Here is a 23,139-nt window from a genome sequence, read left to right on the forward strand (position 1 = left end):
AGCATATCGGAGATGAAATCATGAAGGTTGCACTTGGGTCAATGATGAGTTCTTGACTAGAGTCTTTCTTTGAGGCCTTGCTTTTTCTTCCTTGATCCACCTAACTCTTTTTTTTTTTTCTCCAACATTCCAGTTTTGCAGATTCTGCTGAGAGGAATCTAGGTTCCATTCATCGCAATGTCTATCATTTCCATTTTGTGGATTTGCCCTCATTTACTCGGAACAGTGCAGCTTTGTATGGTATGTAGACCTACCTGGTTGATTTTGTAGTTGATAGCACCAACGACTTCCAAGGTTGATTTAGAGCTACATATGTAATCAACCACAAAAATACAAGACATATAATCTTGCTAAACTAGAAGATAATACTAAAAATTTAAAAAAAGAAAATCCTCGACTTTGGCATTATTATCACCACACTCTTAACCAACTAAGTTGTGGAACTCGTATTTGATGAAAACATTTGCCCTTTATCGCTTGATATGCCATGAGCAGAAAACACAGATGATCTCCATCGATCCAGGTTCTAGTTAGATACCTACAATACAGGAATACAAATCTCTCCTTGGATAAAATATAATTCAATTGCACCAACTATGCTCCACTACCACCGGTTCGCATAACGATCCTTCACTAGTTTGCCTCAAAGGCACTTTGCACGGATCCATATCTAGAAAGGTTAGCATATATATATTTCAAATTCACCCATGTAAAAAAAAACTCACCCTTGAGGGCACTGGCTACCCAATGCAACACTACCACTGCGCATGTAGCAAACCTTGGCCTCCTGACACGCAGTAGTAGTGCAGTTAGGGCTCTTAACACTCTGCTTCCCTTGGTAAGTGTTATGCAGACTGACAAGGTCCAAATCCTTCTCCATGGCCTCGGTAACCCGATGCCAGAAGGTCGCGTTCAACGGTGCATCCTCGTCCCACCCAGCTGCCAGTCCATATGCATCGCGAGTGGAATATTCAATCTCAAATGTCGGACCTTTATGCTCCAGCGCCGGGTACTCCGACACATTACTGTAGAAGGTGTATGCTTCGTAGATGTTGAAGTCACCCGTGTCGACCTCGTACAGACGGAATCCACTGTTGAGGTTTGTCAGAGGGGTGATGCTGGGCATGATCCAACCGGTAGTGAGGGCATTGTCTGCATTCTGCACTGTCCCGTTGTTCGCATAGTAAACCATAAACTGGTCCTCGTGGGTGTGTCCGAAGAAGATATTGGCAATGACGTGAGGCGAGTAGCGGTCCACGATCTGGTAGAATAGATCGGTCGGGTTGGGGAGTGGATTGGTTCCGTCCCAGCCACTGAGGACATGGCCAACTATCCAGACACGCTCACCGGCATCCTCGGCCTTTTGCAGTTCCTCGATCATCCACGAGAACATCCCAGAGTTATCGGGGTCAGTGGTGTTGATGAAAGTCAGGAAGTTGGATCGGTACCACAAGTCTATGAGAGTGAGTGAATAAATCCCAAACGAGTTGGTGACAACATACCAGTGTTGAATGTAAGGATACGCAGTCCGTGGTGTGTCTTGACAGAGTAACCGCCATAGTGCGTTCTAGCTTCATCGGCGGTCTCACGACTAATCCATCCTTCATGGCGCCACAGTCCAGCCAAGTGCTCATAATTCCAGCTCTGCTGTTCCCCCAGACGCCCAGGGAGGTTGTGAGGAGAATCGATGTTTGCAGGACTGGTGTCATGATTTCCAAGTGCTGCAAAGACAGGACCGGAGAGATAGTGTTTGAACATGCCGTAAATGCTGGTCTCGGTATACTGAGTCAACGCCATGGATATCTGGGATGCGGGATCATGCGATACAAGATCGCCCGTATAGAGTGTCCATGCAAGGTGGTCGTCGTGTTTTCCTTTACCAGTTCCAGTCAGAGGACCAACAGCCTGCAAAGCGGCAAGACCCAAGTCATATGGGGTATCGCACAGGAAAGAGCCATACACAGAGGCAGAAACCAGTGGATTGTCCTCGGAAAGGTCGTTGTAGTTGTCACTCCGACAGCAGAGGCTAGACGTGCAGTTTGCTTCAGAACTGACGGCATACCGGGCATCGAGATGGAAGTCTGACAGATGTAGTACCTTGACCCGCTCCCCACTTGCCTTGGGGGCCTGGGCATCTGCAGGTTTGGGTTTGGGGAAAAGCTTGGTCGTGTCAAGGGGGCCGGTCTTTGGCGCGCTGCAATACTTGCTGTTGAGAGAATTGCAGATGTATTCACCATCCAACCCTTCTACATCAGCGTATGCCAGCACCTGAGTCCAGATAGCGCCGAATGTGTTCGTGGCAAAATCTTGCTCACACGTCTCATCGGCATGGAAGCCAAAGGCCTTGCACAGGCTGACCATGGCATCTGGAACAAAAGCTGGTCCATACAACGCTGCAGGCTTTGCTGCAGCTAGGGCATTCTTACATTTGGTGCAGTTGTTTGCTGAGCTACTCGACTTGATGATGTTGGTCACATTGGATAGTGCTTCCTGAACTAGCTTATACCTCTTTTTGGCAGGCATATGGGTTCGCGGCACAGGGAAGTAGACCTCATCCTGATTATCTGGGATATTCTCGGGATCTGTCAACTCATAAGGGAAGGTGAGGTCCAACACTGGATCATAGATGATCGGCTGGGGTTGTTTGGTTGGCTGGGCCGGGGAAAGGTAGTAGGATCTGCCATTCACATTAGCATATCTATGTGCCTGGGCCACCGGACTGTTAACAGTAATCATACGAGAATACAGAGGTCGGAAACCCAGCAGCAGCCACATATGATGAGTCTCCTGGGAGGGAGACAGCGAAGGCAACATTCAAGATTAGATATGTAGTGCCCAGTAGGGGCAGGAGGGCTTGCATCTTGAATAAACCCAAGTACCCCATTGATGTAGGTAAATGAGATAAACTAGAGCAGAATTGAGAGAATAGCAAAGAAGAAAGGAAAAAAACAAAAAAACAAAAACAAAAGTGGTGATTCTGGTCAATGTTTACAGACTTGATGCAGGTACGATGCACGTGGCGGAGAGCTTGGATGTGAGTGGAAAGTGATGTTGACAATCCACGCTAGAACAAACATGTTATTTTGATTTGTAGTGACTTGCTATCTAGCATACATAATTTCCATTCAATGGCCAGTCTCTTAAAAGACCTTGGATTCAGAGACTTGAAAAACAATAGTATCCCACTTCCAGATCCCACGAGCCTAGTCAAAATTCCCATCTAGTTATCCCGAAAAGGCTTAGCCTTTAATTTCTGTTCTGTGTGACCGTCATATCATATAGGGCCATGCGACTGAAGGCACATGCACAAAAAAACTGTGCCAAATACACCGCTCAGGGCGGGGATGGGAAGACATGTCAACTTCCAGACGGCGGATTACTGGTGTATCCGGGCGGGAGAGAGGTGATAGTATAGCTGACTCGAGGAGATGGGAACGATCTGTTCGCGCCCATGTAGAAAATCCGCACATGAACGGCACTATCCTGTCCAACACTCCCAAGGGTCATTGGGAGAAGGGGGAGAATGCACATGGTGATAAGCGGGATTGGAGTGAGACACAGAGAAGTGTTGTGGGCTTGCGAAGCTTGGGAGCCAGACAGGTCGCGTGCTGTTGAGTGAGCAAGCTGGTGTCTTGGAATCCTGGAGGCTGGGGTATCCAAAGCCTGTTGAGCTTGCCGTTTGAATGTCGGAGGTGACAGACTCGATTCGGCGGCGATGAAGAGCAAGTTGGTGGGTTCCAAGAAGCGAGCGACTAAGATCAAAGGTATTGACATATCGCTAGACAACGTAGGTACCGGACTGCCACGTTTTGCATTGAATCAATCAACTTTGTACTTTGTTCATCTGGAACTTGCCAAGTATTCAAAGTGACGAGGACGGTACCGTGGGCATGGAGAAAAGGATTGGCTTGCTGAAGTATTTTGCCGTTTCAAGCTAGTCATCGAATGCACTTGTACCAAGAAAATAGGTGCCCTGGGATCTTGCTTAGACTTGCTTTTGCTTTTTCCCGCGATGGAATGTCACCGTGGCCTGGTACACGTTGACGAAAACTGCAAGTACCGAGAAGCGCCATAGGTCAAATGGCGTAGTGTATCACCCGCCACCCAGAGAGACAGAGTAAAGAAAAATAAAAACCCCCGAGGACGATCAGAAGATCGGCCTCTACATCCCAGGTTAATCGTGAGAGCTCTTGGAAGATCCACTAGAAGGAGCCTGCACACAGACAAGTTCAACCATGATGTCGTCTGGGCCGTCCGGTGGGGAACTGTTGAAAGCAGGGGCGCGACTTATGATGCCAACTGCGACCTGGGAAGCTTGGTTGTGGGCGTTCATGTTATCAAGATACCAGACCTGCCAAGGCCAAGCGCCCGAGCCAGGTGGCATGATGGTGACGTTCCGATCGGGGACTCGTTCTCTAGCGAAATCTAGGAAGGTTAGAACATAATGATAGAAGAAAGAATAATTAACATACCTTGGACTGGAATAGCCGCGACATCAAGAGTGGGTGGCGGGCACGAAGGCAGCGACGGCGCCTTCGTCAGCATTTTGTTGAGAACGACCTCAAGAGGCTTAGAATAGGGCTCGCCCGACACAGCAAGACGATAGATGCCATCCCGTAAGGCACTCTTAAGATCACGGGAACAATCATCCCCCCAAATCCCATCGCATCCATTGTTCGCCCCAGAAGGGGTACCGGTCAAGTTGCCGACTCTGAGGCCGATTTCAGAGGTGCGATTCGAGTCGACAGCATTCACATTGATATTGTTATTTTGATATCCCAGCCAAAACGCCGTCTTGGTCATGGGCCCGTTGCCCTTGCCGGAAGAACTGGCATCAAAACCATAGTAGAGCGTGACGGGGTCCGGAAAGAGAGGGTTGAGATCGAAGCGAATTGCAGTTTGAGCGAGTGAGTCGATGCATCCGTTATTCCAGAACGAGCAGAACTGAGCCGATGCAGTTTGTAGCAATACCATCCACAGGGCTAGGGGCCCGAGGCTCAGATTGAAAGGCATATCCGGTGTGGTTATATGTCCAGCAAGAGTGACCGCGGAGGCCCTCAGAGTCAGGATAATCGAGAGCAGACGTATTGCAAGTTCATTACGGGGAAAGGAGGTAATTAAAAAGAAGGGTGGGAGATTAACTGATAAATGTCAACGGAAGCCAGGGAAAGTTAGAGAGAAACGGGTCCCCGCAATACCTACTAGGGTGTTCTTAGTGAGGGAAAATGAGGCTAGTCTCAGTAAAAACCAAATAAAAAAAGGGTCTGTGGATGTGTTATTTCACCGGGTCCCAAGGAGACGAATAATGGAGCTTCCGAGAGAACCTTGGAAAAGGAAAAGAAAACAGAAATGCCGAGTAATTTGCCAAGGAGTTCGGAAGACAAGGAAAGTATTATTTCAAGGAGAGTACGGAGTACAACAGTACAACAGTAACTAGTTACCTAGGTAGGTATATTTATTAAATTGTCCTCCGAGCATTCCTTTTGAAAAGGTGTGATTTGTGAAACTCGGGTACCTGCTGGGTACCTGAAAGGTACTTGATGCATAGTAGTGGATTCAGGGAGTGGCCAAGTCTCCATTAGGTACCCCCTTGATTGGGATGTATTATTTTCTACGCTAAAACCAACAGTCCCCGCATTACCATCCCCAAAGGGGAAATTATCAACGACGATCAGTCACAGGGTAAAGCAGGGTCCAGCCACTTATATGCGACATATGCCTCACAGGTATGTTGTACGGTTGTATTGGTATTATATCGATCCTTTCTCTTTTCAGAGTTAAGGTCAAAAGATCATCCTCAGATCATAGATTTGCATGACCTCATCTTCATTCCTGATGTTTCATATCAAACAGGGTACGCAGTACGGATACGGAGTATATATATGCACATTCTGGACACGGAGTAATAGTACAAAGTGATACTACCGAGTAATACTACGGAGTACAACCCACGTATAATCACGTATAATAGCCAATAATACCAATATGAGATCTGTGCGATATGCAAGACGCCGTGATGCATAGCACCGATTGCCAGATATGTAGAATCCTTGCCTGTCCTCCGATAGGCTTAACAATGCAACAGCTCTGACGTAGGAAGAAACCCGATCAGAAATAATCGGCTCTGGAGAATCTTACTGCGTCATTTGGTTTCGAGGGTCTAAACACAACTCTCATTGGTGTTGGAATCTCGGGTTCGCGTGTTTTCAGCCAAGGGTCCTTGGCTGATTCGGCTGCCCGTTAGCGTGCAATTATGTGTATCGCAAGACGCCTGAATCCACTTAACCCAGCAATCCTCCGGGGCTATTTATTATTTTCGGTCTCAGTCCCTCCAAAGATGCTTGGGAATAAAATACATAGGAAAAATGGAATGTCGGCATACCTACCTAAATCTTCGGTATGCATGCTATGTACATATGTAGTTGTCGGGCTGAACCTCCAGGGATGTCCTTCAAAGGTTCCTTATAACCTTCTCGGTCATCTTCAATTCAAAGAATATCCGAAAATTCAACGAATACAAGAGGACGATTTTAGATTGGAGTCACGTAATTAAAAATAACAACCCGTGGACGAAATATAATGTACTCCGTATGGTTTCCAACAATACTAACCTAAAACGACCGCGAGCCAATACCAGGCTGGGGCTTTTAGAACAACGCTACAATCTCCAAATGCCATCCATACGGTTTCACAGCACAGCCGGCGATCCATTGATTAAAAGAGTTTGCGCAATCTACCGCTCTCACACACAAGGCTGCCCTCGGCAGCGGAGTTGATCAGCTGCAGGACCTCGGGGTTTGCGCCTAGTTCAAGTTGTCAAGTGGGTCATTCACCAAGTACTCCGTACGGAGTAGTACTTTGACAGTACTTTGACAGTGCCTTGTCCCGATGACAGCCGATCCACGTACGAACGGTGTACCAATGCCATGGATGTCATCTGAAACCAAGGCGCTACCGCCGGCAACGCCACATTGTTGACGCAGAACATGCCACATCTCTTGCCCGTGCAATGGCTCTGGCTTCCATGCTTGGAACTGCTTGGGCTCGACGGGAGCCATCCGCGAAGCTCTCTTAGTCGTGATTGGGGGCCAGGCATTCATTTATAGCCGCCGTTGGTGATGACGTCCGCAATGGCCTGCTTATTGGTGCTGGTCTCCATCGTGACTGTCAGCTTGCTGATCTCCATGCTAATAAAGAATTGACCGTAAACGAAGGGGATTGAAAACTTAATGATGGTCTAACTGTCAGGAGTGGGAAGGCTAGTCGCGTCAGGGTATATAGACATACTTCAACGCTCGTTTCGGCCTCGGCCGATATGAGGAACAAGACACGTTCAGCCAAAAGTGATATCGTTGACGCGTCGGAAACCTCCGAGACTTGATACCTAATGACCAGTGGTTGCACCCACAACCCCGGTTTCCTCCAGCTCCATAAACTCTAGACCAGACAGACAGGCATCGGTGATGGAAAACCCCCAAGAAAAAGCACATAGAAGACAAAGATAGAAAATTGATGCATATTGTACAATTAACCTCCAAATGAGCGTTAAAACATGCCCCTTAATGTACATCCCAGAGGCTTTGCCTCATGCCAACATAACGACATATACAATTTCAAATATCAACAATCAGAAAAGATTTGTGGGAGAGTTTCGATCATATCCCCACACCAGAACTCCGCGCTTGAAATCAAAATGCAATGACGGGTAGATCACCCAAGCAAAAACAAGACAATCCAAACCAGAAATGGATGTCGATCACGACTTGTCGTTTTCAATGGACCGGTCCTTGCCCTGCAGCCAGACACGCTTCCAAGTACCATCAGGTCCGAAAGCTGCCTCTCGGTCCTGGCGCATACCTTCTAGGACACCGACAACACCACCACTGCGCAGGCGCTCAAGGACAATGTTCATGCCCTCCTTGCTCTTCAATACGGCCTCCTTGGTTCGACTCACACCAATGAGCTCAATAGTCCGCTGGATGCCGGCAGTGGAAAGGGACGAGAAGAACCCTTTGCGAGGCTCTTCGTCTTCATGGTCGCCAGTGTCATGTTTTTTCTTCCCAAGAAGCTTGCCCTGTCCGAGTCGGGAGCGGAAGGTGACCGTGGTCTTGACACTAGTCTGTTCGGAACTTTTGTCGACGGCAAGACCATCGAGAGCCAGGCGACCCTCCTCGGATGGAAGCCGCTTGTAGCATTGCTTCTCAACCACGCTCAGGATACCCGTCCACTCCATGTTGCGGGACTCGGTCTCCATCCACCCCTCCTTGGCATCAACAATGGTCTTCTCAAGGATATAGCTCTGACCGGAACTGTCTGAGCCTCCCATGCCTTTCGGTAGAAGCTTTAGGATTCCAGATGGGACCTTGGACTTTTTTAGGTGCAGTCGGATTGTGTGAAGACGCTGGGTCTTGGGGTCGACGTATCTGTCGATGACATCTGTTGTGAGGACATGGCGAGAATGAGGATTAGGATAGCGGAGGAAATAGGCGAGCGAGACGGCGGGGAAGGAGTAATCGTAGGTGAAATTGTTTTCGAAAAACTTCATGATGGCATTCGGTGATTCATGTAATGAATTGATTGAGTAGCAGAAAGAGCAAGGAGTCGTCTGACCTAGTACTTTTTGCGAAGGCGAGCAAAGGTAGAAGTGGGGACTGAAGGGGATGAACAGTTATTCCGAGGGAAATCAGATGCTTAAGATCACATGCACCTCACGTGGTCCGGGGATTAGGCCTATCATCGGCCCGCAATAGCTAATGTGTATAACCTGTGTATAATTCCACTCTTCCTATTTTTCTGATGTGATATAAGAAAGTTAGGTCTCGAAATGGATTTTGTATACAAAGCTTCAACGCTTCATGCTAACTGCTGTGGAAATAAGTACTTGTGGAGAAAACATAATCAAAATGATGCATCTTGTCTTCAGCAGATGTTCGACCAGAACGATTGAGAAGGGCATGTTATCGCAGTTTTTGTTTGCTATCCTATGGCCTGGCTTTGAAGGCAAACAAGGAATACTCAATTCCTATTCTGGCAACCAAAGGAAATCCATAATAAATACCGACCGTCACCTTCACCTTCTCCATCTCTCCCTCTCCCCACCCTTCTCGCTACTCCCTCCCTCATTTACCCCCAAAACAAGCTGGTCTTCTTACAGAACTTGAAAAGCCTTCACTGGCCTCTGCAAAGCAAGCCAGTTGAACCTTTTCCTCCACTCTGATCATCTTTTCCCTTCACTGTGAACCTATTCTCCATCAAGAATATCAACACTGCCAACCTTCTTCCTACGCCTTTCCGATAAGAAAATGTCTCTTCCGTCTGGCTGTGGTGTGTGCGGCAAGGAAGACGGAGCTCTCCGCTGCTCTGGCTGCAAAGTGATGATGTACTGTGGTGTCGAACACCAGACCGCTCACCGCCAAGAGCATAAGTCTGCTTGCAGCGTCATCAGAATATGCCGTGTTGCTATGGAGAAGGAAGAACAGGCCTTACGGGCTCTTCCAGATAATCCCTACACCCATGGCGTCGGTAACTTCTGGAAGATCCTCGAGACACGCCGTTACATGCAATCCCGCGCTGCCCTGTGCAATACCATGAGCAGTGTTCCGCATGCCGAATCGCTTGAAGCACAACTCGACCTATTGATGGGGGACCTGCGGCTCTGCCGAAGTGATAGCCTGGGCTCGCGAGACGTCATCCCCGGCCTGATGATTCGTCTCCAGCAGGACCAGGAGTGCTACGATTTTCTGAAGTGGTGGGCTACGACCGGCCAGAATCACAACTATGATTGGGGTAACACCACTCTGCCGTACCTTGACATCAAGAACGCCAATCCGCTCGAGCCAGTCGATATCTTCTGTGGCAAGTTGTCTGATATTCCCCATATCGTTTCTGTGACTCTGGTGAAGATCAAAGTGCTTCAAATGATCCTCACAGGCATGAGACCTGCTGATGGAAGTGTTGCCCACATGTTGGGACTCAAACAGAAACCTTCGACTATCGCCAAAAACCCCAATATCGCCAACTGTGAGGACAGACGGCTCGAAAGTGTGAAACTAAAGGCCCAGATTCGCGCTTTGTACGAGAATGTCCATAAACTGAACCCCCACTTTTGGCCGGCCCTTGTGGACCCAGGTGAACACTTGGAGGCCAAAACCACAATGTACTCGATTGGGGGTGTGGAAGAGATGCGAATGGCCTTGAATTTGACCTATGAAGCATGGCAAGAGGTTCCTGGGGCCATTGCTGTTATTCAGATGGCCATCGAGGGTAAACTTCGATGGAGTTTCCCGCCAATGAGAGATATTCCGAGGTTGGTATGAGATCCGAGGATGGTGACACCGGTCTTCGAGCATTACGCAATCTAAGTTCGGTTGCCTATGATCAAGGTTGTTCTCTGCGCAATAAGTACGGTGCAGTGACGAATTCTCGGGATAGCCTTTTTTAACGATGAGATTTGAGGTTTTCTATCAATTTTCCCTTCGACGAAGATCAAAAGGAAATGATTATGTATCCAAAAAAATGAAAATGGTAGAATATACCTTCCCGGTTATCTTAGGTGTCGTCCTGGTTTTTTCCATAAAGGAAACAGTAACCCCTACATTTATTTATATATAAACAAGAACAGTTCGTCACTTCGATGACCGTTATACTTGACGATGTAGGACTTCAGTAATCAGATTTAGCTCATAATGATAAAAAGGACAATATATGAAGATAAAAATATACTGCCTTTTCTTTTCTTTTTCTTTTATTTTGTTTTTTAGCTAGAAGTATGAAAACGATTGACAATGAAATGAAGAATTCACGAGGCGAAAAGCTCAATTACTTGTATAATATGTGAGATATTTCGAATTTCGACGACAATTGTAACCTTTAAGCCCAATAGGATACCTATATCTAAAGATTTATCCAACTCGGGCCTTTTAGTAAATATCGTCTCCTAAGCACGTATAGGTCCACCCGGTCCCGAGCTTCATCTGTGGAATCTGGATCTACCCCTCACCTTGGAATAATTGCATTCTTCACAACCCACCATGGGGATGAAAGCTCGCTGCCAATGTGGCAAGATTCAATTCACAACACCGACAGATAAACCTCTGAAACTCTGGATCTGCCACTGCACAGAATGCCAGCACCAAAGCTCGTCCGCGTTCGGCATCACCGCAACATTTCCGTACTTCGAGCTCCCTGAGTCAGTCTCCGGTCTAGTCAGCAGCTACACTCGTCTTACCCTCAAGGGGCGCGATATGGAGTGCCTTTTCTGCAAGGAGTGTGGTGCGCGGCTTTTCCATCGCTTCCGGGATACTGTACCTGCGCCTGGTGAACAGCCCGAATTTTCTGCAATTACCAATGTGAAAGGTGGCTGCTTGGAGGATCTGAACAAAGAGATGCTGCGAAGCGCAGTTCATATCTGGTGTCAAGAGGCGATTATTGATATTCCCGAAGGCGTGGAGAAGTGGGATCAGGGACCCCCTCAGCCAAATCCCTTGGTGATTTAGGTCTCTTTGTGTTTTGAAAGCGATGTGAGACGTATCCAAATTGATTCGTTTGTTTATTTTCAAGTAGTTACAAGAAACATGTGTATGTCATAAAATAACCATAAACAATTGGGAGAGAAACATGGCCATAAGTATACCCCCCGTCAACGAGCTGCCCAAGATCTTGCAGTCTACCCAACGATAGATGTCCAGCCATTATCAATAGCGATACTTGCGCCGTTGATCTGACCAGCGCCCTTTCCATATGTCATGTTCACACAGAACCCAGCAACCTCATTCACATCGACGTGGGGAGCTTGAATGGCATTGAGGATATTTACCATCTTCTCATAACCCTCCATATGCATCCCAGTGCTAAGCGCATCAGCAATGTTGGTTTCCATGCCACCCATCATCAAAGCGTTGCACTTGATGCCCTTGTTGCCGTAGTAGGCAGCAGTGCTCTTAGTCAATCCGACAAGACCGTGCTTGCTGGCAGTATAGGCAGCACCTGGAAGAATTAGTTAATGTCAGATCTAGTAGCACCTCTCAATTTGGTTATAACATACCACTAGCCCATCCAGCCTTTCCGGCAACCGAAACAATATTAATAATGCGCCCATCGGGCTTCGGCTGCGCCAGCATGTTGCGAACAGCCAATTTGCTCAGCAGAGCCGGGGCAGTGAGATTAATTGCCATGATGCGATCCCACAGCTCCATGTCCAGATCGCCGATTGGGTCGAAGCGGTCCATGATGCCGGCGTTGTTGACCAGGACATCAATTTTGCCGAATTCGCCAATCAGCGTTTCAAAAAGGCTCTCCACTTCGTTGGTCTTAGTGATATCGGTCTTAATGGCCTTCAGGGGCCCCTTGGATGACAGCTCAGCCGAGGTCTTCTGTAGACGTTCCTCGTTCACATCGCAGATTACAACGCTGGCGCCAGCTTCGAGGAATTGGGTTGCAATTGCTTTGCCTAGGCCGCCGCCACCGCCAGTGACGAGACATGTCTTTCCCGCAAGGATTTGTTCAGGCATTGTGAGTGGTGAGTATGGATATATAAGAATAATGGTATGAATGAGTTCTCGGCAGCGTCAATTGAAATCAAGACTGGACCTCGTTTAAATATTTATTCTCCATTTTGGCGACGGAAGGCTTTCTACCCGCTTTCCGCTCACCTTGGACACGGTGGAATCCACTTTGCGCTTGATAGCGTTGGCTTAGGCGGCCAGCTTTTCTGGGGTACGGGCGGCCTAAAGATATCGGACCACCCATGGCAGCTGGCGTTGCCGAGTGGTAACGTTAACAACGGATACGGATACAGGTCTCCATATGGGTCTAGATAGGAGTGAGATGCGGGCTGTGTACAATGTTTATTTTAGAATTGGAAATGTACAAAATTGTACAAAATTGTAGAGGATCAAGTTTAATCAAGAGACTCGGGCTACTTTTTTGTGATATGTTGAGAGACAATCGAGTTCGATTGAGGATTTAAGCTTCTTTTCGCCTGTGATGGGTTGGCCTATAAAGTGACGTGTAATACACATCCAGGTACCGGGTGTAATATTGACCTGAAGTCTTTCATAATCACGTGAGCTCAATGCCCGGAAACGTGTCTATCCGAGAGCCCTAAGCCCTTGTTTCCTGTTTAGGGCATATCTATAACCTGATCCGTAACCAGTTAGTTAACTACATTCCCCTACCTACATTGTAGTAAACAATTATAGCTAGAGTAATTCATAATAGAGCTTATGGACAAAGCCCACTCCCACACCATCAACTTATGTTGCGTCACCTTTAAAGCCCGTGGATGCGTGTTTGGAAGCCTCTCGATGGTGGAGCCACCAGCCTCCATGGGCTGTGAGGTGAGATATCTACTCTTCGTGGTAGCTCGGCTCATGTTAAATCGCTGGGAAATACAAGATTTTTTGAGTCCTCATTCATAACTTAACTACCATAGTCCCAAGGCCCAAAAGTCCTTTTTACTCAACTTCCTGCGTCTCTTGTGAATGGCACAACTCCTCTAATTCCCTCTCAGCCTCGTCGAACTCACGATGTCTAGTCCTGAACTCAACTCGTTCCTGTTCATGCGCCTCGAATTCCGCCTTTGTCCTCTCGTATTCCCACTTGACATCTTCCAATTTGATCTTAAGAGTGTCAACCTTATCTTTAACCCTCAAGATCTCGTTGCTCTCTGGAGCAGCCTTTTCACCATGTTTCTTCTCTTCGTCATTCAAAGAGGCACAAGACCGTAGCAGGACTGCCTTCAGGGCTGTGGTAGTAGGGGAAGCGGTGCGAACAGGAAGGCGCGACTCCAAGGGCTTTTTGTCTACATCAGGAGTTTCTCGTTGTTAGTTTCGATGTTGGCATTGGCATTAGCATCAGCATTATCGTTGGTAGCGGGCCGTAGAGATGATGGCACACAGGCCGTATCTGGTTTGGCGACGGAAGAGGGCTCATTGCCCTGGGAGAACTGAATAGATGATGGGTAGAAAGGTGAATTATCGATAGAAGATTATGACGAGGTGTGTAAGGCTCTTGAGTAGGTGAAGTCAATAATAAATCAGTATTGGCAGCCGAAGGGGGTGGCGGAAGATCGAAAGCATCATGAACAGGGGGTGTTTGACCTATCTCCAGCTCTGCTTTTAGCTTCTGAAGTGGCAATAGAGAGGTTGGATATCTTACCCTTGGTCTCGTGGTCTACACTGTCCCTTGATAGTATGTGAGAATATGCTACTAGGATACAAAGAGAACGATTATAAGATAATAATTACTGGCTCGATGCTGTCGTTCTACAGCAACCACGACGACGAGTGCCGCGAGCATGCGGCTTGCATATGGCTTCGCGAGAGTACATGGTGCTCGTGATGGGGGAAGTGATTGTATGACCAGTAATGATAGAGGCTTGTATCTCAGAAGAAGACACTTCGATACACCATTCAGGATATGTGGAAGATGGAAGCCAAAAACGAAAGAGCACCGCGCTAGACGATTATGGTATGACAGCGCAGTGATAATGAGGAAGTTACGTTCGACCAATCCACTTATTATGTGCCAGAGTACGGAGATCAGATCACGGCACCAGCATCAAACATCAAACGGTCCATAGTTTGGCAACCGTGAGTTATCCATGGATCGGGAAGGCGCGACGTCCCTACCTGCGAGTATAAACCCCCCCCTCCATTTTCTCTCTTTTTCACCTCTTCGTCTGGTGGAATCTGGCAGTCTGCCATACGGCCTATTCTTGATTACTACCTTGAGTGACTATGGATGTTGACTCTTGAGGGAATATGCGCGTGACATCCTTACTGTCGTGCATAAGAAATCAGAATATTCATGTCATGCACCAAAGTCTTTTTGGTCTAATGCACCTATAAAGTACATATCTCGGTAGGTAGTAATAGAGTGCTCCTGCCTTCCTATTTCTATTAGTTGCAGTTCTCCATCCTCGAGCTCACAGATCGTGAAACACATGCCAATCCTCCGGGTCAGCTCTAGGAACCTTATCGAATTGGTTAATTGCCACTAATGATTTCATTCCAAACCTTATCAGGTCAGTGCATGTGCATGGACCTCGCACACACTTCAAACCTTGACGCCTAAACGACACAGGATGCCCGAATCAAGGATGGCCAGAGCCGAGTGCAAACTAGAATTGATGCACAATGACGCCCACCGCCATTCCACACCACAGATATCCTTCGAGAAAGAAAATCGAGAAATCGACAGATCACCCAGTGGCGGGGACGCGCAAAGCCAACTGGCGGTCTGAATCTACGATCAACCCCCCACTTCCAGCGTCGTCAAATCAGCACTAAACTCGAACTCCCAAGCCACATTAGATCGGCACTAGATCCCACTACCGGTGTACATCGTAAATGCTGAGGTTTGTTGAGAAGAGCGGTATAATGGGAGAGTTTGGCCTATTAAACTAATATTGGTGATATCAACGGGGTTGTGGCTCTTTTTGGTCGCGGACAGAAACATCGTAGACTTTGTTTCGAAGATCGGGTCACTCAGTTCGGGGATCTTAGGGCAAAGCAATTGTTCTAAGTTAACTAAGTTACCTACTAGCCCGTGGGGAGGCGTTCGACCTAGTGGGAAAAGTTTATGTGGTATAACATGCGGTATGGACTTGGCCAATTGGGTCTTGTCGTGGGGCTGGGGAAAGGTAGTGGGGGGAATAGTTTTCATATTTAGCCCCTAGAGATCTCATCGTCGAAAGTTATATGAAGAGAACAGCCCTGGGGCTAGACTTTATTTTTAATATGGAAAGTGGGGAGTGTGTTCTACTCTTTTTTTTTTCAACTTCACTACTCCGTATAACGAACCTTGATCGTAACCAACAGTGATCATGTTTGTCTGTTTCTTGTTAGGCAGTGCTGTGGCCTATAACATAGTCATGATTATTTATCGTCTTCATTTTCACAAGCTCAGCAGGTTCCCAGGGCCTCGCCTTGCTGCCGCAACAGGGTTGTATGAGATTTACTTTTCTGTCTGGGGTCCTGGCATTTTTGAGTATGAGATTGACAATATGCACCGAAAGTTTGGTATGCCATCTGGTATCTACATAAAAAAAAGTTATTGAATCTGACCCTTTCTAGGTCCTGTTGTTCGTATTACTCCCGACGAGGTTCACATCCAAGAGCCGTTCCGGACTTCCAGCTATTCCGATGACTGGATCAAAGGTACCGGAGAACTGGAATCGGGCCATTATCAAGGTGGCAGCGTCCATAGTTTCCAGTACAAGAGACCATCAATCTCCCGAGCACGATCTCTACTCCGGGTAGAAGTCAATCATATTATCAACACCTTGATCGAGAAGCATCAAGCGCATAGAATGTTTAGCTCAAGGCTTGGTCTCTTTCTTGTCTCTCCTTGGAGTGAGAAGAAAGTTCAGCCAGTCGGGGATACTTCGCAATCTAAGTTTACCCCGACACTTTGATATCTCCGATATCATCCCGTATTCTGGACTCCAAGGTGCCAAGGTGGAGTCAACCAAAGCACTCGAAGGAATGGGTTCCGGGATTGACACATGAATGTTGACAAAGACCCGATGAGAGTTGAGCTTGCACATATATAATTAACCCTGCGAAAATGTGGAGTTCGGCTCTTTTTGAGGCGAGTGGATGGGCAATTCCACCAACAGCATGTTCCATCCGCAATCCGACATGAAGCATCTCTCGGAGTCTAGTGCATCTCGACAGAGTCGGGCTTTATCGGGGATAGAAAATAACGAAGAACAAAGGACAAGAGGCGAGAAAGTTAACCTTGGGAAGATCCAAGGTCAAAGAAAGTAGGAAGCTTTTTGTTTTTCGTTGAACGTCTAAACGCCCCGCTTCTCCGATTCTGCCCTTTTCTAAGGAAGCCACTTAGCGCGATCAATTCCTCATCGCATTTTTTGTCATCTCGCATCTCTGCGCACACATCCTATATTCATTGAATCGTCATGGTATGTTCAGCCCCGTGTGATCTTTGCGAATTTCCTGATCCACTACAAGCCCAGGGTATCGCGCAGATCCCTGCAGACCGAAACACAGCGCTAACACAATCGCGTCTAACAGCCTCACGCCGACTCCTCCTATTTCATGCCCGGTAGCTCCAAGGCCGATATATACGAACAGCTCCTGCTGTCAACACAAGGTCTTCTGGACGGCCAACGGAATTGGGTTAGGTGAGTCACAACAGCACAATCACAAATATGCGCGCTTCGACAACCGCGCGAACCCTTGAAAGGATGATCGCTTACGACCCACCAGCAACCTCTCCAACGTCTCCTCCCTGCTTTGGCACGCCTATGCCTCCCTCCCCGCCCCCTCCTCATCCGTCAACTGGGCCGGATTCTACATTCGCGATGACAAATTCCCTGCTCTCGCATCCCCGGTCACCTCGCCGCCATTGCCTGGTGCACCCGATTCTGGTGGTGTGATTATCTCAACCACATACTCTTGTTCGGAAGACCAGCTTCTTCTCCTCGGGCCCTTCCACGGAAAGCCCGCATGCCAGGAGATTCGTTTCGGCAAGGGCGTTTGCGGCACTGCTGCCGCGAAGCAGGAGACTGTTATTGTTCCTGATGTTCTGACCTTCCCTGGACACATTGCATGCGATGCGGAGAGTCGCAGTGAGATTGTTGTGCCTATCTTGGTTAATGGAGAGGTTAGTACTCATTCCCTAATGACCCTGGCGCATTCTCAGGAGATACAATTATGTTTAGAGGAACATACTCACATCTTCATTAATAGACTGTCGCTATTATTGACATCGACTGCACCGAGCCTTCTGGATTTGATGAGGAGGACAAAAAGTATCTTGAGAAATTGGCCGCCTTCCTGGCTGAGAACTGCGACTGGTAAAAGGGAACATAATATTTTTTTTATCTTTTATAATGCTTACGAAAGACACGGGCTTAAAATGAAATTGTTCGGTTTATGATCATACATCTGAGTGGTTGCTGTTAGCTGTTTGGGCCCAAAGCCTAGTAGGGTTTCTTCCTACGCAGAGCTTGCTATCACTATTACGCGAGATTCTACACATGCGTCAACGACTCATGGATAAATAACTTGTCGTGGCCAGCCACTTTGCCGGACCTAGTTCTGCGTATCGGGTATCTTAAATCCTACCAGAACGAAAAAGCGTTGAAATCTGACCTTAGTGAGGTAGGTTTGCTTCAACACACCCAACAAGCATGTCTTTTCCATTGGAAAGCTGCGAAAGCTGCCGGGAATCAAGGCTCCTAGCAAAGTCGTATGTCGGCATTTGTCTTGCACAGATCGTTGATGAAACATGCAATATCGACAAGGGAGCGGATACCTGGTGTGCTCGAGGTTTCATGCGCCCACCCATTCTCCTTGGACGGGAATAACCGAAGAAAAAGTCGAAGATCGTATTGAGGATTGAGCTCTTGCTGTCACCTTTCTTGTCTTGTAGATCTGTGCTAGAGAGATATCGGTCGATATGGTAGATACCTAGATACGATCGGGTAATTTATTGAATGTGGAGTAAGTAAGCTCAGCTCCGGCGGCGCACCTGCGCTCATCTCAGTTCTGGTTGATATGCCGTAACCTATAAGGTCAACCTCTACACACTATGGCAGAAAAGCATGCTCAGCCAATAATATTTGGACACATGCCCCAAAAGTGAGTCAGATTGAGAGACCTAAGCGTAGTGAAGTAGAATTATGGGGTAAGAATAGGGTGATGCCTTGTTCAGATGTTTCCCAACCCCTAGTGTATTGAGGCTATTCGATGACTACCTCTCTTCAAATCAATCCTGGTCGGACATATGGTTTCAAAGTAAGTGCTAGTATTCTTTGAAGGGCCAACCCACCCAAGAAGAACCAGATAAGAAGAGGACGAAGAACAAAAGTGAAACCCCAATTCACCAATATTCACTAAATTGTTGCAAGTACTATCCACAATGGATCTGGTGAGATTGCTATCATGCGCGCAACAGCGGACGACGTTCCAGTGGTCCTCAATATCCTGGATGCCACGGTTAAATGGCTAGTATCGCGTGGCGAAACCACGCAGTGTGGAACAACGCCATTTTCAGAGGTTCCACGACACACTAAACAACTCGAAGAATACACAACAACCGGGCTTGGAATTTGGCTCGCTATCAAGGTCGCTGATGGCACGCCAATAGGCCAAAATCAACACTCCAAAGGTATGAACGGAGAAGCTCCACGGACTATCATAGGAGCACTTGCTATTGGAGAGAGGGGGTCCCATGTACCACCTGTCTCTGAGCCTGAGCTTTACGTGCGATTGGTAGTTACCGATCGACAATGGGCTGGGAAAGGAGTTGGTAAACGCCTTTTGGCACATGCTCGTGATCTTGCCAACGAGGTTGGAGTCGCACTACTACGGGTGGATTGCTACGCAGGTGGCGACGGCAAATTGGTCCAATACTATGAGTCCCAAGGATTCAAGCGATCTGGAAGCTTTAGGCTCGAAAGTGGCTGGCCTGGCCAAGTGCTTGCTCAGCAATTACATGAGGTGAAGGGAGAATAGAGATATTGCTTGATGAAACCTTCAACACTACATGATTAACTAGCTATTATTCCCAATACAAGCATAGTGTGGCAACAATCTGTACAGCTCCTACTTCAAGTAGTAATCCGCAACCTATAGACGTAATGTCTACTATATATTCTGGTAAGTATTGATGCTTAAGCCATGACAATACTCTACCGTTCCAAATATTTGTGTGCCTTGAAAGGGCAAAAAGTCAAACATCTAAGCTGAAGCAATCCGTCAGGCTAGTATGCCCGCAGGCCAATATAAAAATGTCTCCGGCCAGTTTATGACATTCTTCGTCTGCTAACTCTAACGCTCGCCATCATCCATGGATGCTTTGCAGCACCTACCATAAGCTCGCTCGGCCGAGCACGAGTTGTGTTTGTGATCACAAAGACGATAACCGATGATTACTGCTCGACTACCAACTGTCTTATCACACCGGTCTCCTACAAGAAACTGAATCTCATCTCCGACAAACTTACACCGTACTTCCCATGTTTTGAACTGAGGGGACCTACGCCCTGGAACGAACTTTATTTCAAGCTGCCTTAGTATCAATCATGGAGCTATATGTAAAATGTGCATATCGGCCTTGAGAGAAATGACGGTCAATAATTGCCTTCTGACGCTACTCACGGTCCAACGAAAAGTAGAAATACTTACAACGAGCAGAATTTGGGATATCACCACCATTCCAGATTAAATTGCAGCATTTAAAAGCGAGACAAAATCATAGGCGACCCGCCGAAGGCTTTCTATTCAAGCCGTAGAGGCAATATATCATGATCTATGGACATGATATCCAAGACGAGGGGTGATGCGGATGCTTCCCTGCCCGAGATATGTCGGAAACAACATAGTTATAATGCAAATCAAACACCGAGCGAACCTCATCACGCTGGGGTTGAGAAATGAAAACAAAAAAAAAAAAAAACACCGAGACCCAGACGTTAAAAATAAGGTATAGAGCACAAAAGGAAATCGAAAATCGCTAACATGCACAAGAACATCACATATTGAGCAAGCTCATTTGTCGACGCATGGGATTGGGCGACAAAGCATCCCCATCTTCACTGGGACCGATGCCGCTATCTGTGCCAGCAAGCACGGTATCCATATCGATGTCCCACTGTTCATCTTCATTGGGATCACTGTTCAAATCCGCGTCGGCATCGCCACCATCCCAGCTCTTCTGGACCGCGCCGCGGGTGTTCCACCGTAGAGCACGCTGGACGCTTGTGAACCATTCGTTGTTGTTGGAAACAACTGTTGGGAATGGGTACTGGCTAGCTTCGACAGTGACGTAGTCGCCCTGGCGGAGTTCGACGCGGCCCTTACCGTCAAAGGAGCAGTAAGCGGTGGACCGGGAGGACTTAGGGACTGCAATACGGAGGAGGTGGGAGTCTGAGAGGACCATTGGGCGGAAGGAGAGGGTGTGTGGGCATATTGGGGTAAGGAGGATGCCAGGGATGGATGGGTGCATAAGAGAACCGCCAGCGGATAGAGAGTATGCCGTGGAACCAGTCGGCGTGGAGAAGATACAGCCGTCTGCTTGGACGACTGTGAGCAGCTCGTCGTCGGCGTAGAGCTCTAGGTTCGACACATAAGGGGATGGGCCGCGGTCGATGACGAGCTCATTCAATACTTCGAATTGCTCGCCCTCCTCAACAGCGCCCACCTCTGCTCCCTTGCTTCGGTCTTTCCGATATACGGTACATGTGAATCGCATGCGTAAATTGACGCGCATGCCCACTTCGCCCATAACGGCATTGAGCTGTGATTTGTAGTCGGAAAACTCGAAATTTGTCAGGAATCCCAGGCTGCCTAGCGAAAAGCAGAGCACGGGCGGAACCACGCGCTGAAAGAGCCAAGATGTGAAGAGAACGGTACCATCACCACCAAGCGTCAGCACCAAGTCGAATTTATCTGGTGATGTCCAGCAAAGATCCGGGGTCCAAAAATGTAACATCTGCGCAAACATGGGGTCTTTCTGCAATAGGCCCGGAGCATCAAATCGCTTCGAATTTCGCAGCTTCGCATCTACGTAGACATTGACTCCTAATTCATTTCCGTATCTTGAGGTTGAAAGCAGCCACTCGGCAACTTCCCGAGTCAAGTGCACCAGGCTGTTATCACGCGCCTTAGTGACAATCATGACATTTCGCACCGCCCGTTTGATAGGTCGGCGCTGTAGTTGCTTCGATACTTCACGAACTCCAGTTGCCGTCTGAACTAGTCGCGAATGGGACAGCCACTCGTCATCGGCAATTTCCTCCAACACCTTTTTTATGTTGACAGCATCATCAAAGCGCTGATGAAAATAACATGGCGATTGCAGTATTAGACGTGCCGTGGTAGGTGATCGATCGAGATACCCGCTCAATTGAAGATTTGATAGTGCGGTGGAGAGGTTGTGGGAGGAATCATTGCTCCCCCGCCGTTGGAGGCTGTCGGGAGGCGGGGAAGCCTGGGTGGGTTTATTCGCGAGCATACTCGACAAGGAACTCGTCGACATATTGGTGTTATTGCCGAGGATCGAAGCCCGGGAGGCCAGGGCTTTCAAAATTGTCTGTCGCGGTATACAGTCGGTCGACAACGCTTTCTTTGATCGCCGATTAATCGACTTCCGGCGGAACGACCGTAATGTCGAGGAAGGCAGCGACAAGCCTGCGTCCTCCTCTTCGGTCGATTCTGATATTGGTGTAGAAAGACCGCTGTTGGTTCCTTGAGGGAGATGTGGGCGATCCTGGGTTGTTATGAGAGCATCGCGGAGCACCGCAGTTGGGAGTGGGGCCTTCGGGGATAGAGAGGGGTGAGAATGAGATGGATGAGACGGATGAGATGGGGGTTGCGTGGAAACACTCTCGAGTGTGTCAGACCGTAGATTATCACGGCTGGACGCCATCGGCTTAGGCGGGTAAATAAGATGGGGGGGAGGAGGGAAAAAGAGCTCGGATGTAACGGGGTTTGCGGATCCGAAGTCTTGAGATCGCAGCTGTGTCAGTCGTGGACCCAGTTGATATTGATTCTAGCGTCTTCCACAATTCTTTAGCTTTTGGGGGGATATTTGCTTTTTCTTTTTTTGATATGTCGCATATCGACAAGGATGCGAATAAACTTGAGAGTAATGATTTGGTAGGGTAAAGATTGACAAAGTGCAGGGATACAGCGGAAAAATAAAGGGAAACCCTTTTAGGGTGACCACGGACCTCAAGAATCACACTAAATTAGGAGATTCATTAGATTGGTGGTTTATTAGTTTACGGGTTTATTAGTTTCTGACATTGGCGAGATTCCCCAGGAAATTCTATTGGTGAGTTTAACTAGCCTAGTAATCGCCAAATGCGTACACTCGCGCAGTGCGCTCAGATAAATGACGTTTACACTGTGATATCAAAGATACAGAATGATTCAAATGCTTAAGAGGTATTCCATGGATGGGTTGGTATTTGTTTTTGGTATTAAATTCTCCATTCTCCACGCTACTTGCTGTCTTTGCCAGAATGTCGGTTAAACATGTATTCCTTCCAATCCTGACTCGAACTGGGCCACGGACCCATCATTCTGGCTGCGCCTGTTAGGAGTCTGTAGTTCCAATCGTCTACCGCTAAATCACTTGGCAAGATTGGGCGGCCCAACCCGTTCA

At 47.8% G+C, this 23,139-nt stretch overlaps 12 protein-coding genes across 12 annotated transcripts; 5 read left to right on the top strand and 7 right to left on the bottom strand.

Moving 5' to 3' along the window:
- Nucleotides 1-633: 633 nt before the first annotated feature.
- On the bottom strand, nucleotides 634-2,860 carry N7455_008270 (PPN1 endopolyphosphatase family protein; the record flags this gene model as incomplete). The annotated part of the gene is made up of 4 exons (XM_040959150.2): nucleotides 634-670; nucleotides 726-1,455; nucleotides 1,503-2,677; nucleotides 2,739-2,860. The coding sequence occupies 4 exons, from the start codon at nucleotides 2,858-2,860 to the stop codon at nucleotides 634-636; spliced, it is 2,064 nt and encodes a 687-aa protein (XP_040810439.2).
- A 497-nt stretch (nucleotides 2,861-3,357) lies between these two features.
- Nucleotides 3,358-3,774, bottom strand: N7455_008271 (uncharacterized protein; the record flags this gene model as incomplete). The annotated part of the gene is made up of 1 exon (XM_065605842.1): nucleotides 3,358-3,774. One exon carries the CDS (start codon nucleotides 3,772-3,774, stop codon nucleotides 3,358-3,360), a length of 417 nt encoding a protein of 138 aa, XP_065460791.1.
- A 332-nt stretch (nucleotides 3,775-4,106) lies between these two features.
- N7455_008272 (uncharacterized protein) lies at nucleotides 4,107-5,331 on the bottom strand. Its single transcript, XM_040959095.2, has 3 exons — nucleotides 5,199-5,331; nucleotides 4,473-5,141; nucleotides 4,107-4,425 (listed from the first exon to the last, which is right to left on the bottom strand). The coding sequence occupies exons 2-3, from the start codon at nucleotides 5,011-5,013 to the stop codon at nucleotides 4,175-4,177; spliced, it is 792 nt and encodes a 263-aa protein (XP_040810479.2). The 5' UTR covers nucleotides 5,014-5,141; nucleotides 5,199-5,331; the 3' UTR covers nucleotides 4,107-4,174.
- A 2,425-nt stretch (nucleotides 5,332-7,756) lies between these two features.
- N7455_008273 (MSF1 domain protein) lies at nucleotides 7,757-8,545 on the bottom strand (the record flags this gene model as incomplete). The annotated part of the gene is made up of 1 exon (XM_040959140.2): nucleotides 7,757-8,545. One exon carries the CDS (start codon nucleotides 8,543-8,545, stop codon nucleotides 7,757-7,759), a length of 789 nt encoding a protein of 262 aa, XP_040810417.1.
- Nucleotides 8,546-9,302: 757 nt separating this feature from the next.
- On the top strand, nucleotides 9,303-10,316 carry N7455_008274 (zinc finger MYND domain-containing protein; the record flags this gene model as incomplete). The annotated part of the gene is made up of 1 exon (XM_040959111.2): nucleotides 9,303-10,316. The coding sequence occupies one exon, from the start codon at nucleotides 9,303-9,305 to the stop codon at nucleotides 10,314-10,316; it is 1,014 nt and encodes a 337-aa protein (XP_040810463.2).
- Nucleotides 10,317-11,030: 714 nt separating this feature from the next.
- N7455_008275 (GFA family protein) lies at nucleotides 11,031-11,495 on the top strand (the record flags this gene model as incomplete). Its single annotated transcript, XM_040959173.2, has 1 exon — nucleotides 11,031-11,495. The coding sequence occupies one exon, from the start codon at nucleotides 11,031-11,033 to the stop codon at nucleotides 11,493-11,495; it is 465 nt and encodes a 154-aa protein (XP_040810452.1).
- Nucleotides 11,496-11,665: 170 nt separating this feature from the next.
- On the bottom strand, nucleotides 11,666-12,523 carry N7455_008276 (SDR family NAD(P)-dependent oxidoreductase; the record flags this gene model as incomplete). Its single annotated transcript, XM_040959077.2, has 2 exons — nucleotides 12,044-12,523; nucleotides 11,666-11,985 (listed from the first exon to the last, which is right to left on the bottom strand). Exons 1-2 carry the CDS (start codon nucleotides 12,507-12,509, stop codon nucleotides 11,666-11,668), a joined length of 786 nt encoding a protein of 261 aa, XP_040810402.1. The 5' UTR covers nucleotides 12,510-12,523.
- A 931-nt stretch (nucleotides 12,524-13,454) lies between these two features.
- On the bottom strand, nucleotides 13,455-14,791 carry N7455_008277 (uncharacterized protein; the record flags this gene model as incomplete). Its single annotated transcript, XM_065605843.1, has 2 exons — nucleotides 13,455-13,801; nucleotides 14,782-14,791. The coding sequence occupies 2 exons, from the start codon at nucleotides 14,789-14,791 to the stop codon at nucleotides 13,455-13,457; spliced, it is 357 nt and encodes a 118-aa protein (XP_065460792.1).
- Nucleotides 14,792-16,006: 1,215 nt separating this feature from the next.
- Nucleotides 16,007-16,417, top strand: N7455_008278 (uncharacterized protein; the record flags this gene model as incomplete). Its single annotated transcript, XM_065605844.1, has 2 exons — nucleotides 16,007-16,022; nucleotides 16,077-16,417. 2 exons carry the CDS (start codon nucleotides 16,007-16,009, stop codon nucleotides 16,415-16,417), a joined length of 357 nt encoding a protein of 118 aa, XP_065460793.1.
- Nucleotides 16,418-16,921: 504 nt separating this feature from the next.
- Nucleotides 16,922-17,825, top strand: N7455_008279 (GAF domain-containing protein; the record flags this gene model as incomplete). Its single annotated transcript, XM_065605845.1, has 4 exons — nucleotides 16,922-16,924; nucleotides 17,037-17,146; nucleotides 17,232-17,628; nucleotides 17,715-17,825. 4 exons carry the CDS (start codon nucleotides 16,922-16,924, stop codon nucleotides 17,823-17,825), a joined length of 621 nt encoding a protein of 206 aa, XP_065460794.1.
- A 928-nt stretch (nucleotides 17,826-18,753) lies between these two features.
- N7455_008280 (GNAT family N-acetyltransferase) lies at nucleotides 18,754-19,484 on the top strand (the record flags this gene model as incomplete). Its single annotated transcript, XM_065605846.1, has 2 exons — nucleotides 18,754-18,764; nucleotides 18,878-19,484. The coding sequence occupies 2 exons, from the start codon at nucleotides 18,754-18,756 to the stop codon at nucleotides 19,482-19,484; spliced, it is 618 nt and encodes a 205-aa protein (XP_065460795.1).
- Nucleotides 19,485-20,502: 1,018 nt separating this feature from the next.
- Nucleotides 20,503-22,398, bottom strand: N7455_008281 (putative NAD+ kinase Utr1; the record flags this gene model as incomplete). The annotated part of the gene is made up of 1 exon (XM_040959125.2): nucleotides 20,503-22,398. The coding sequence occupies one exon, from the start codon at nucleotides 22,396-22,398 to the stop codon at nucleotides 20,503-20,505; it is 1,896 nt and encodes a 631-aa protein (XP_040810442.2).
- Nucleotides 22,399-23,139: the final 741 nt, after the last annotated feature.

This window comes from Penicillium solitum (assembly GCF_028829755.1).
Source record: "Penicillium solitum strain IBT 25940 chromosome Unknown utg000005l_segment0_segment0, whole genome shotgun sequence".
NCBI lineage: Eukaryota > Fungi > Ascomycota > Eurotiomycetes > Eurotiales > Aspergillaceae > Penicillium > Penicillium solitum.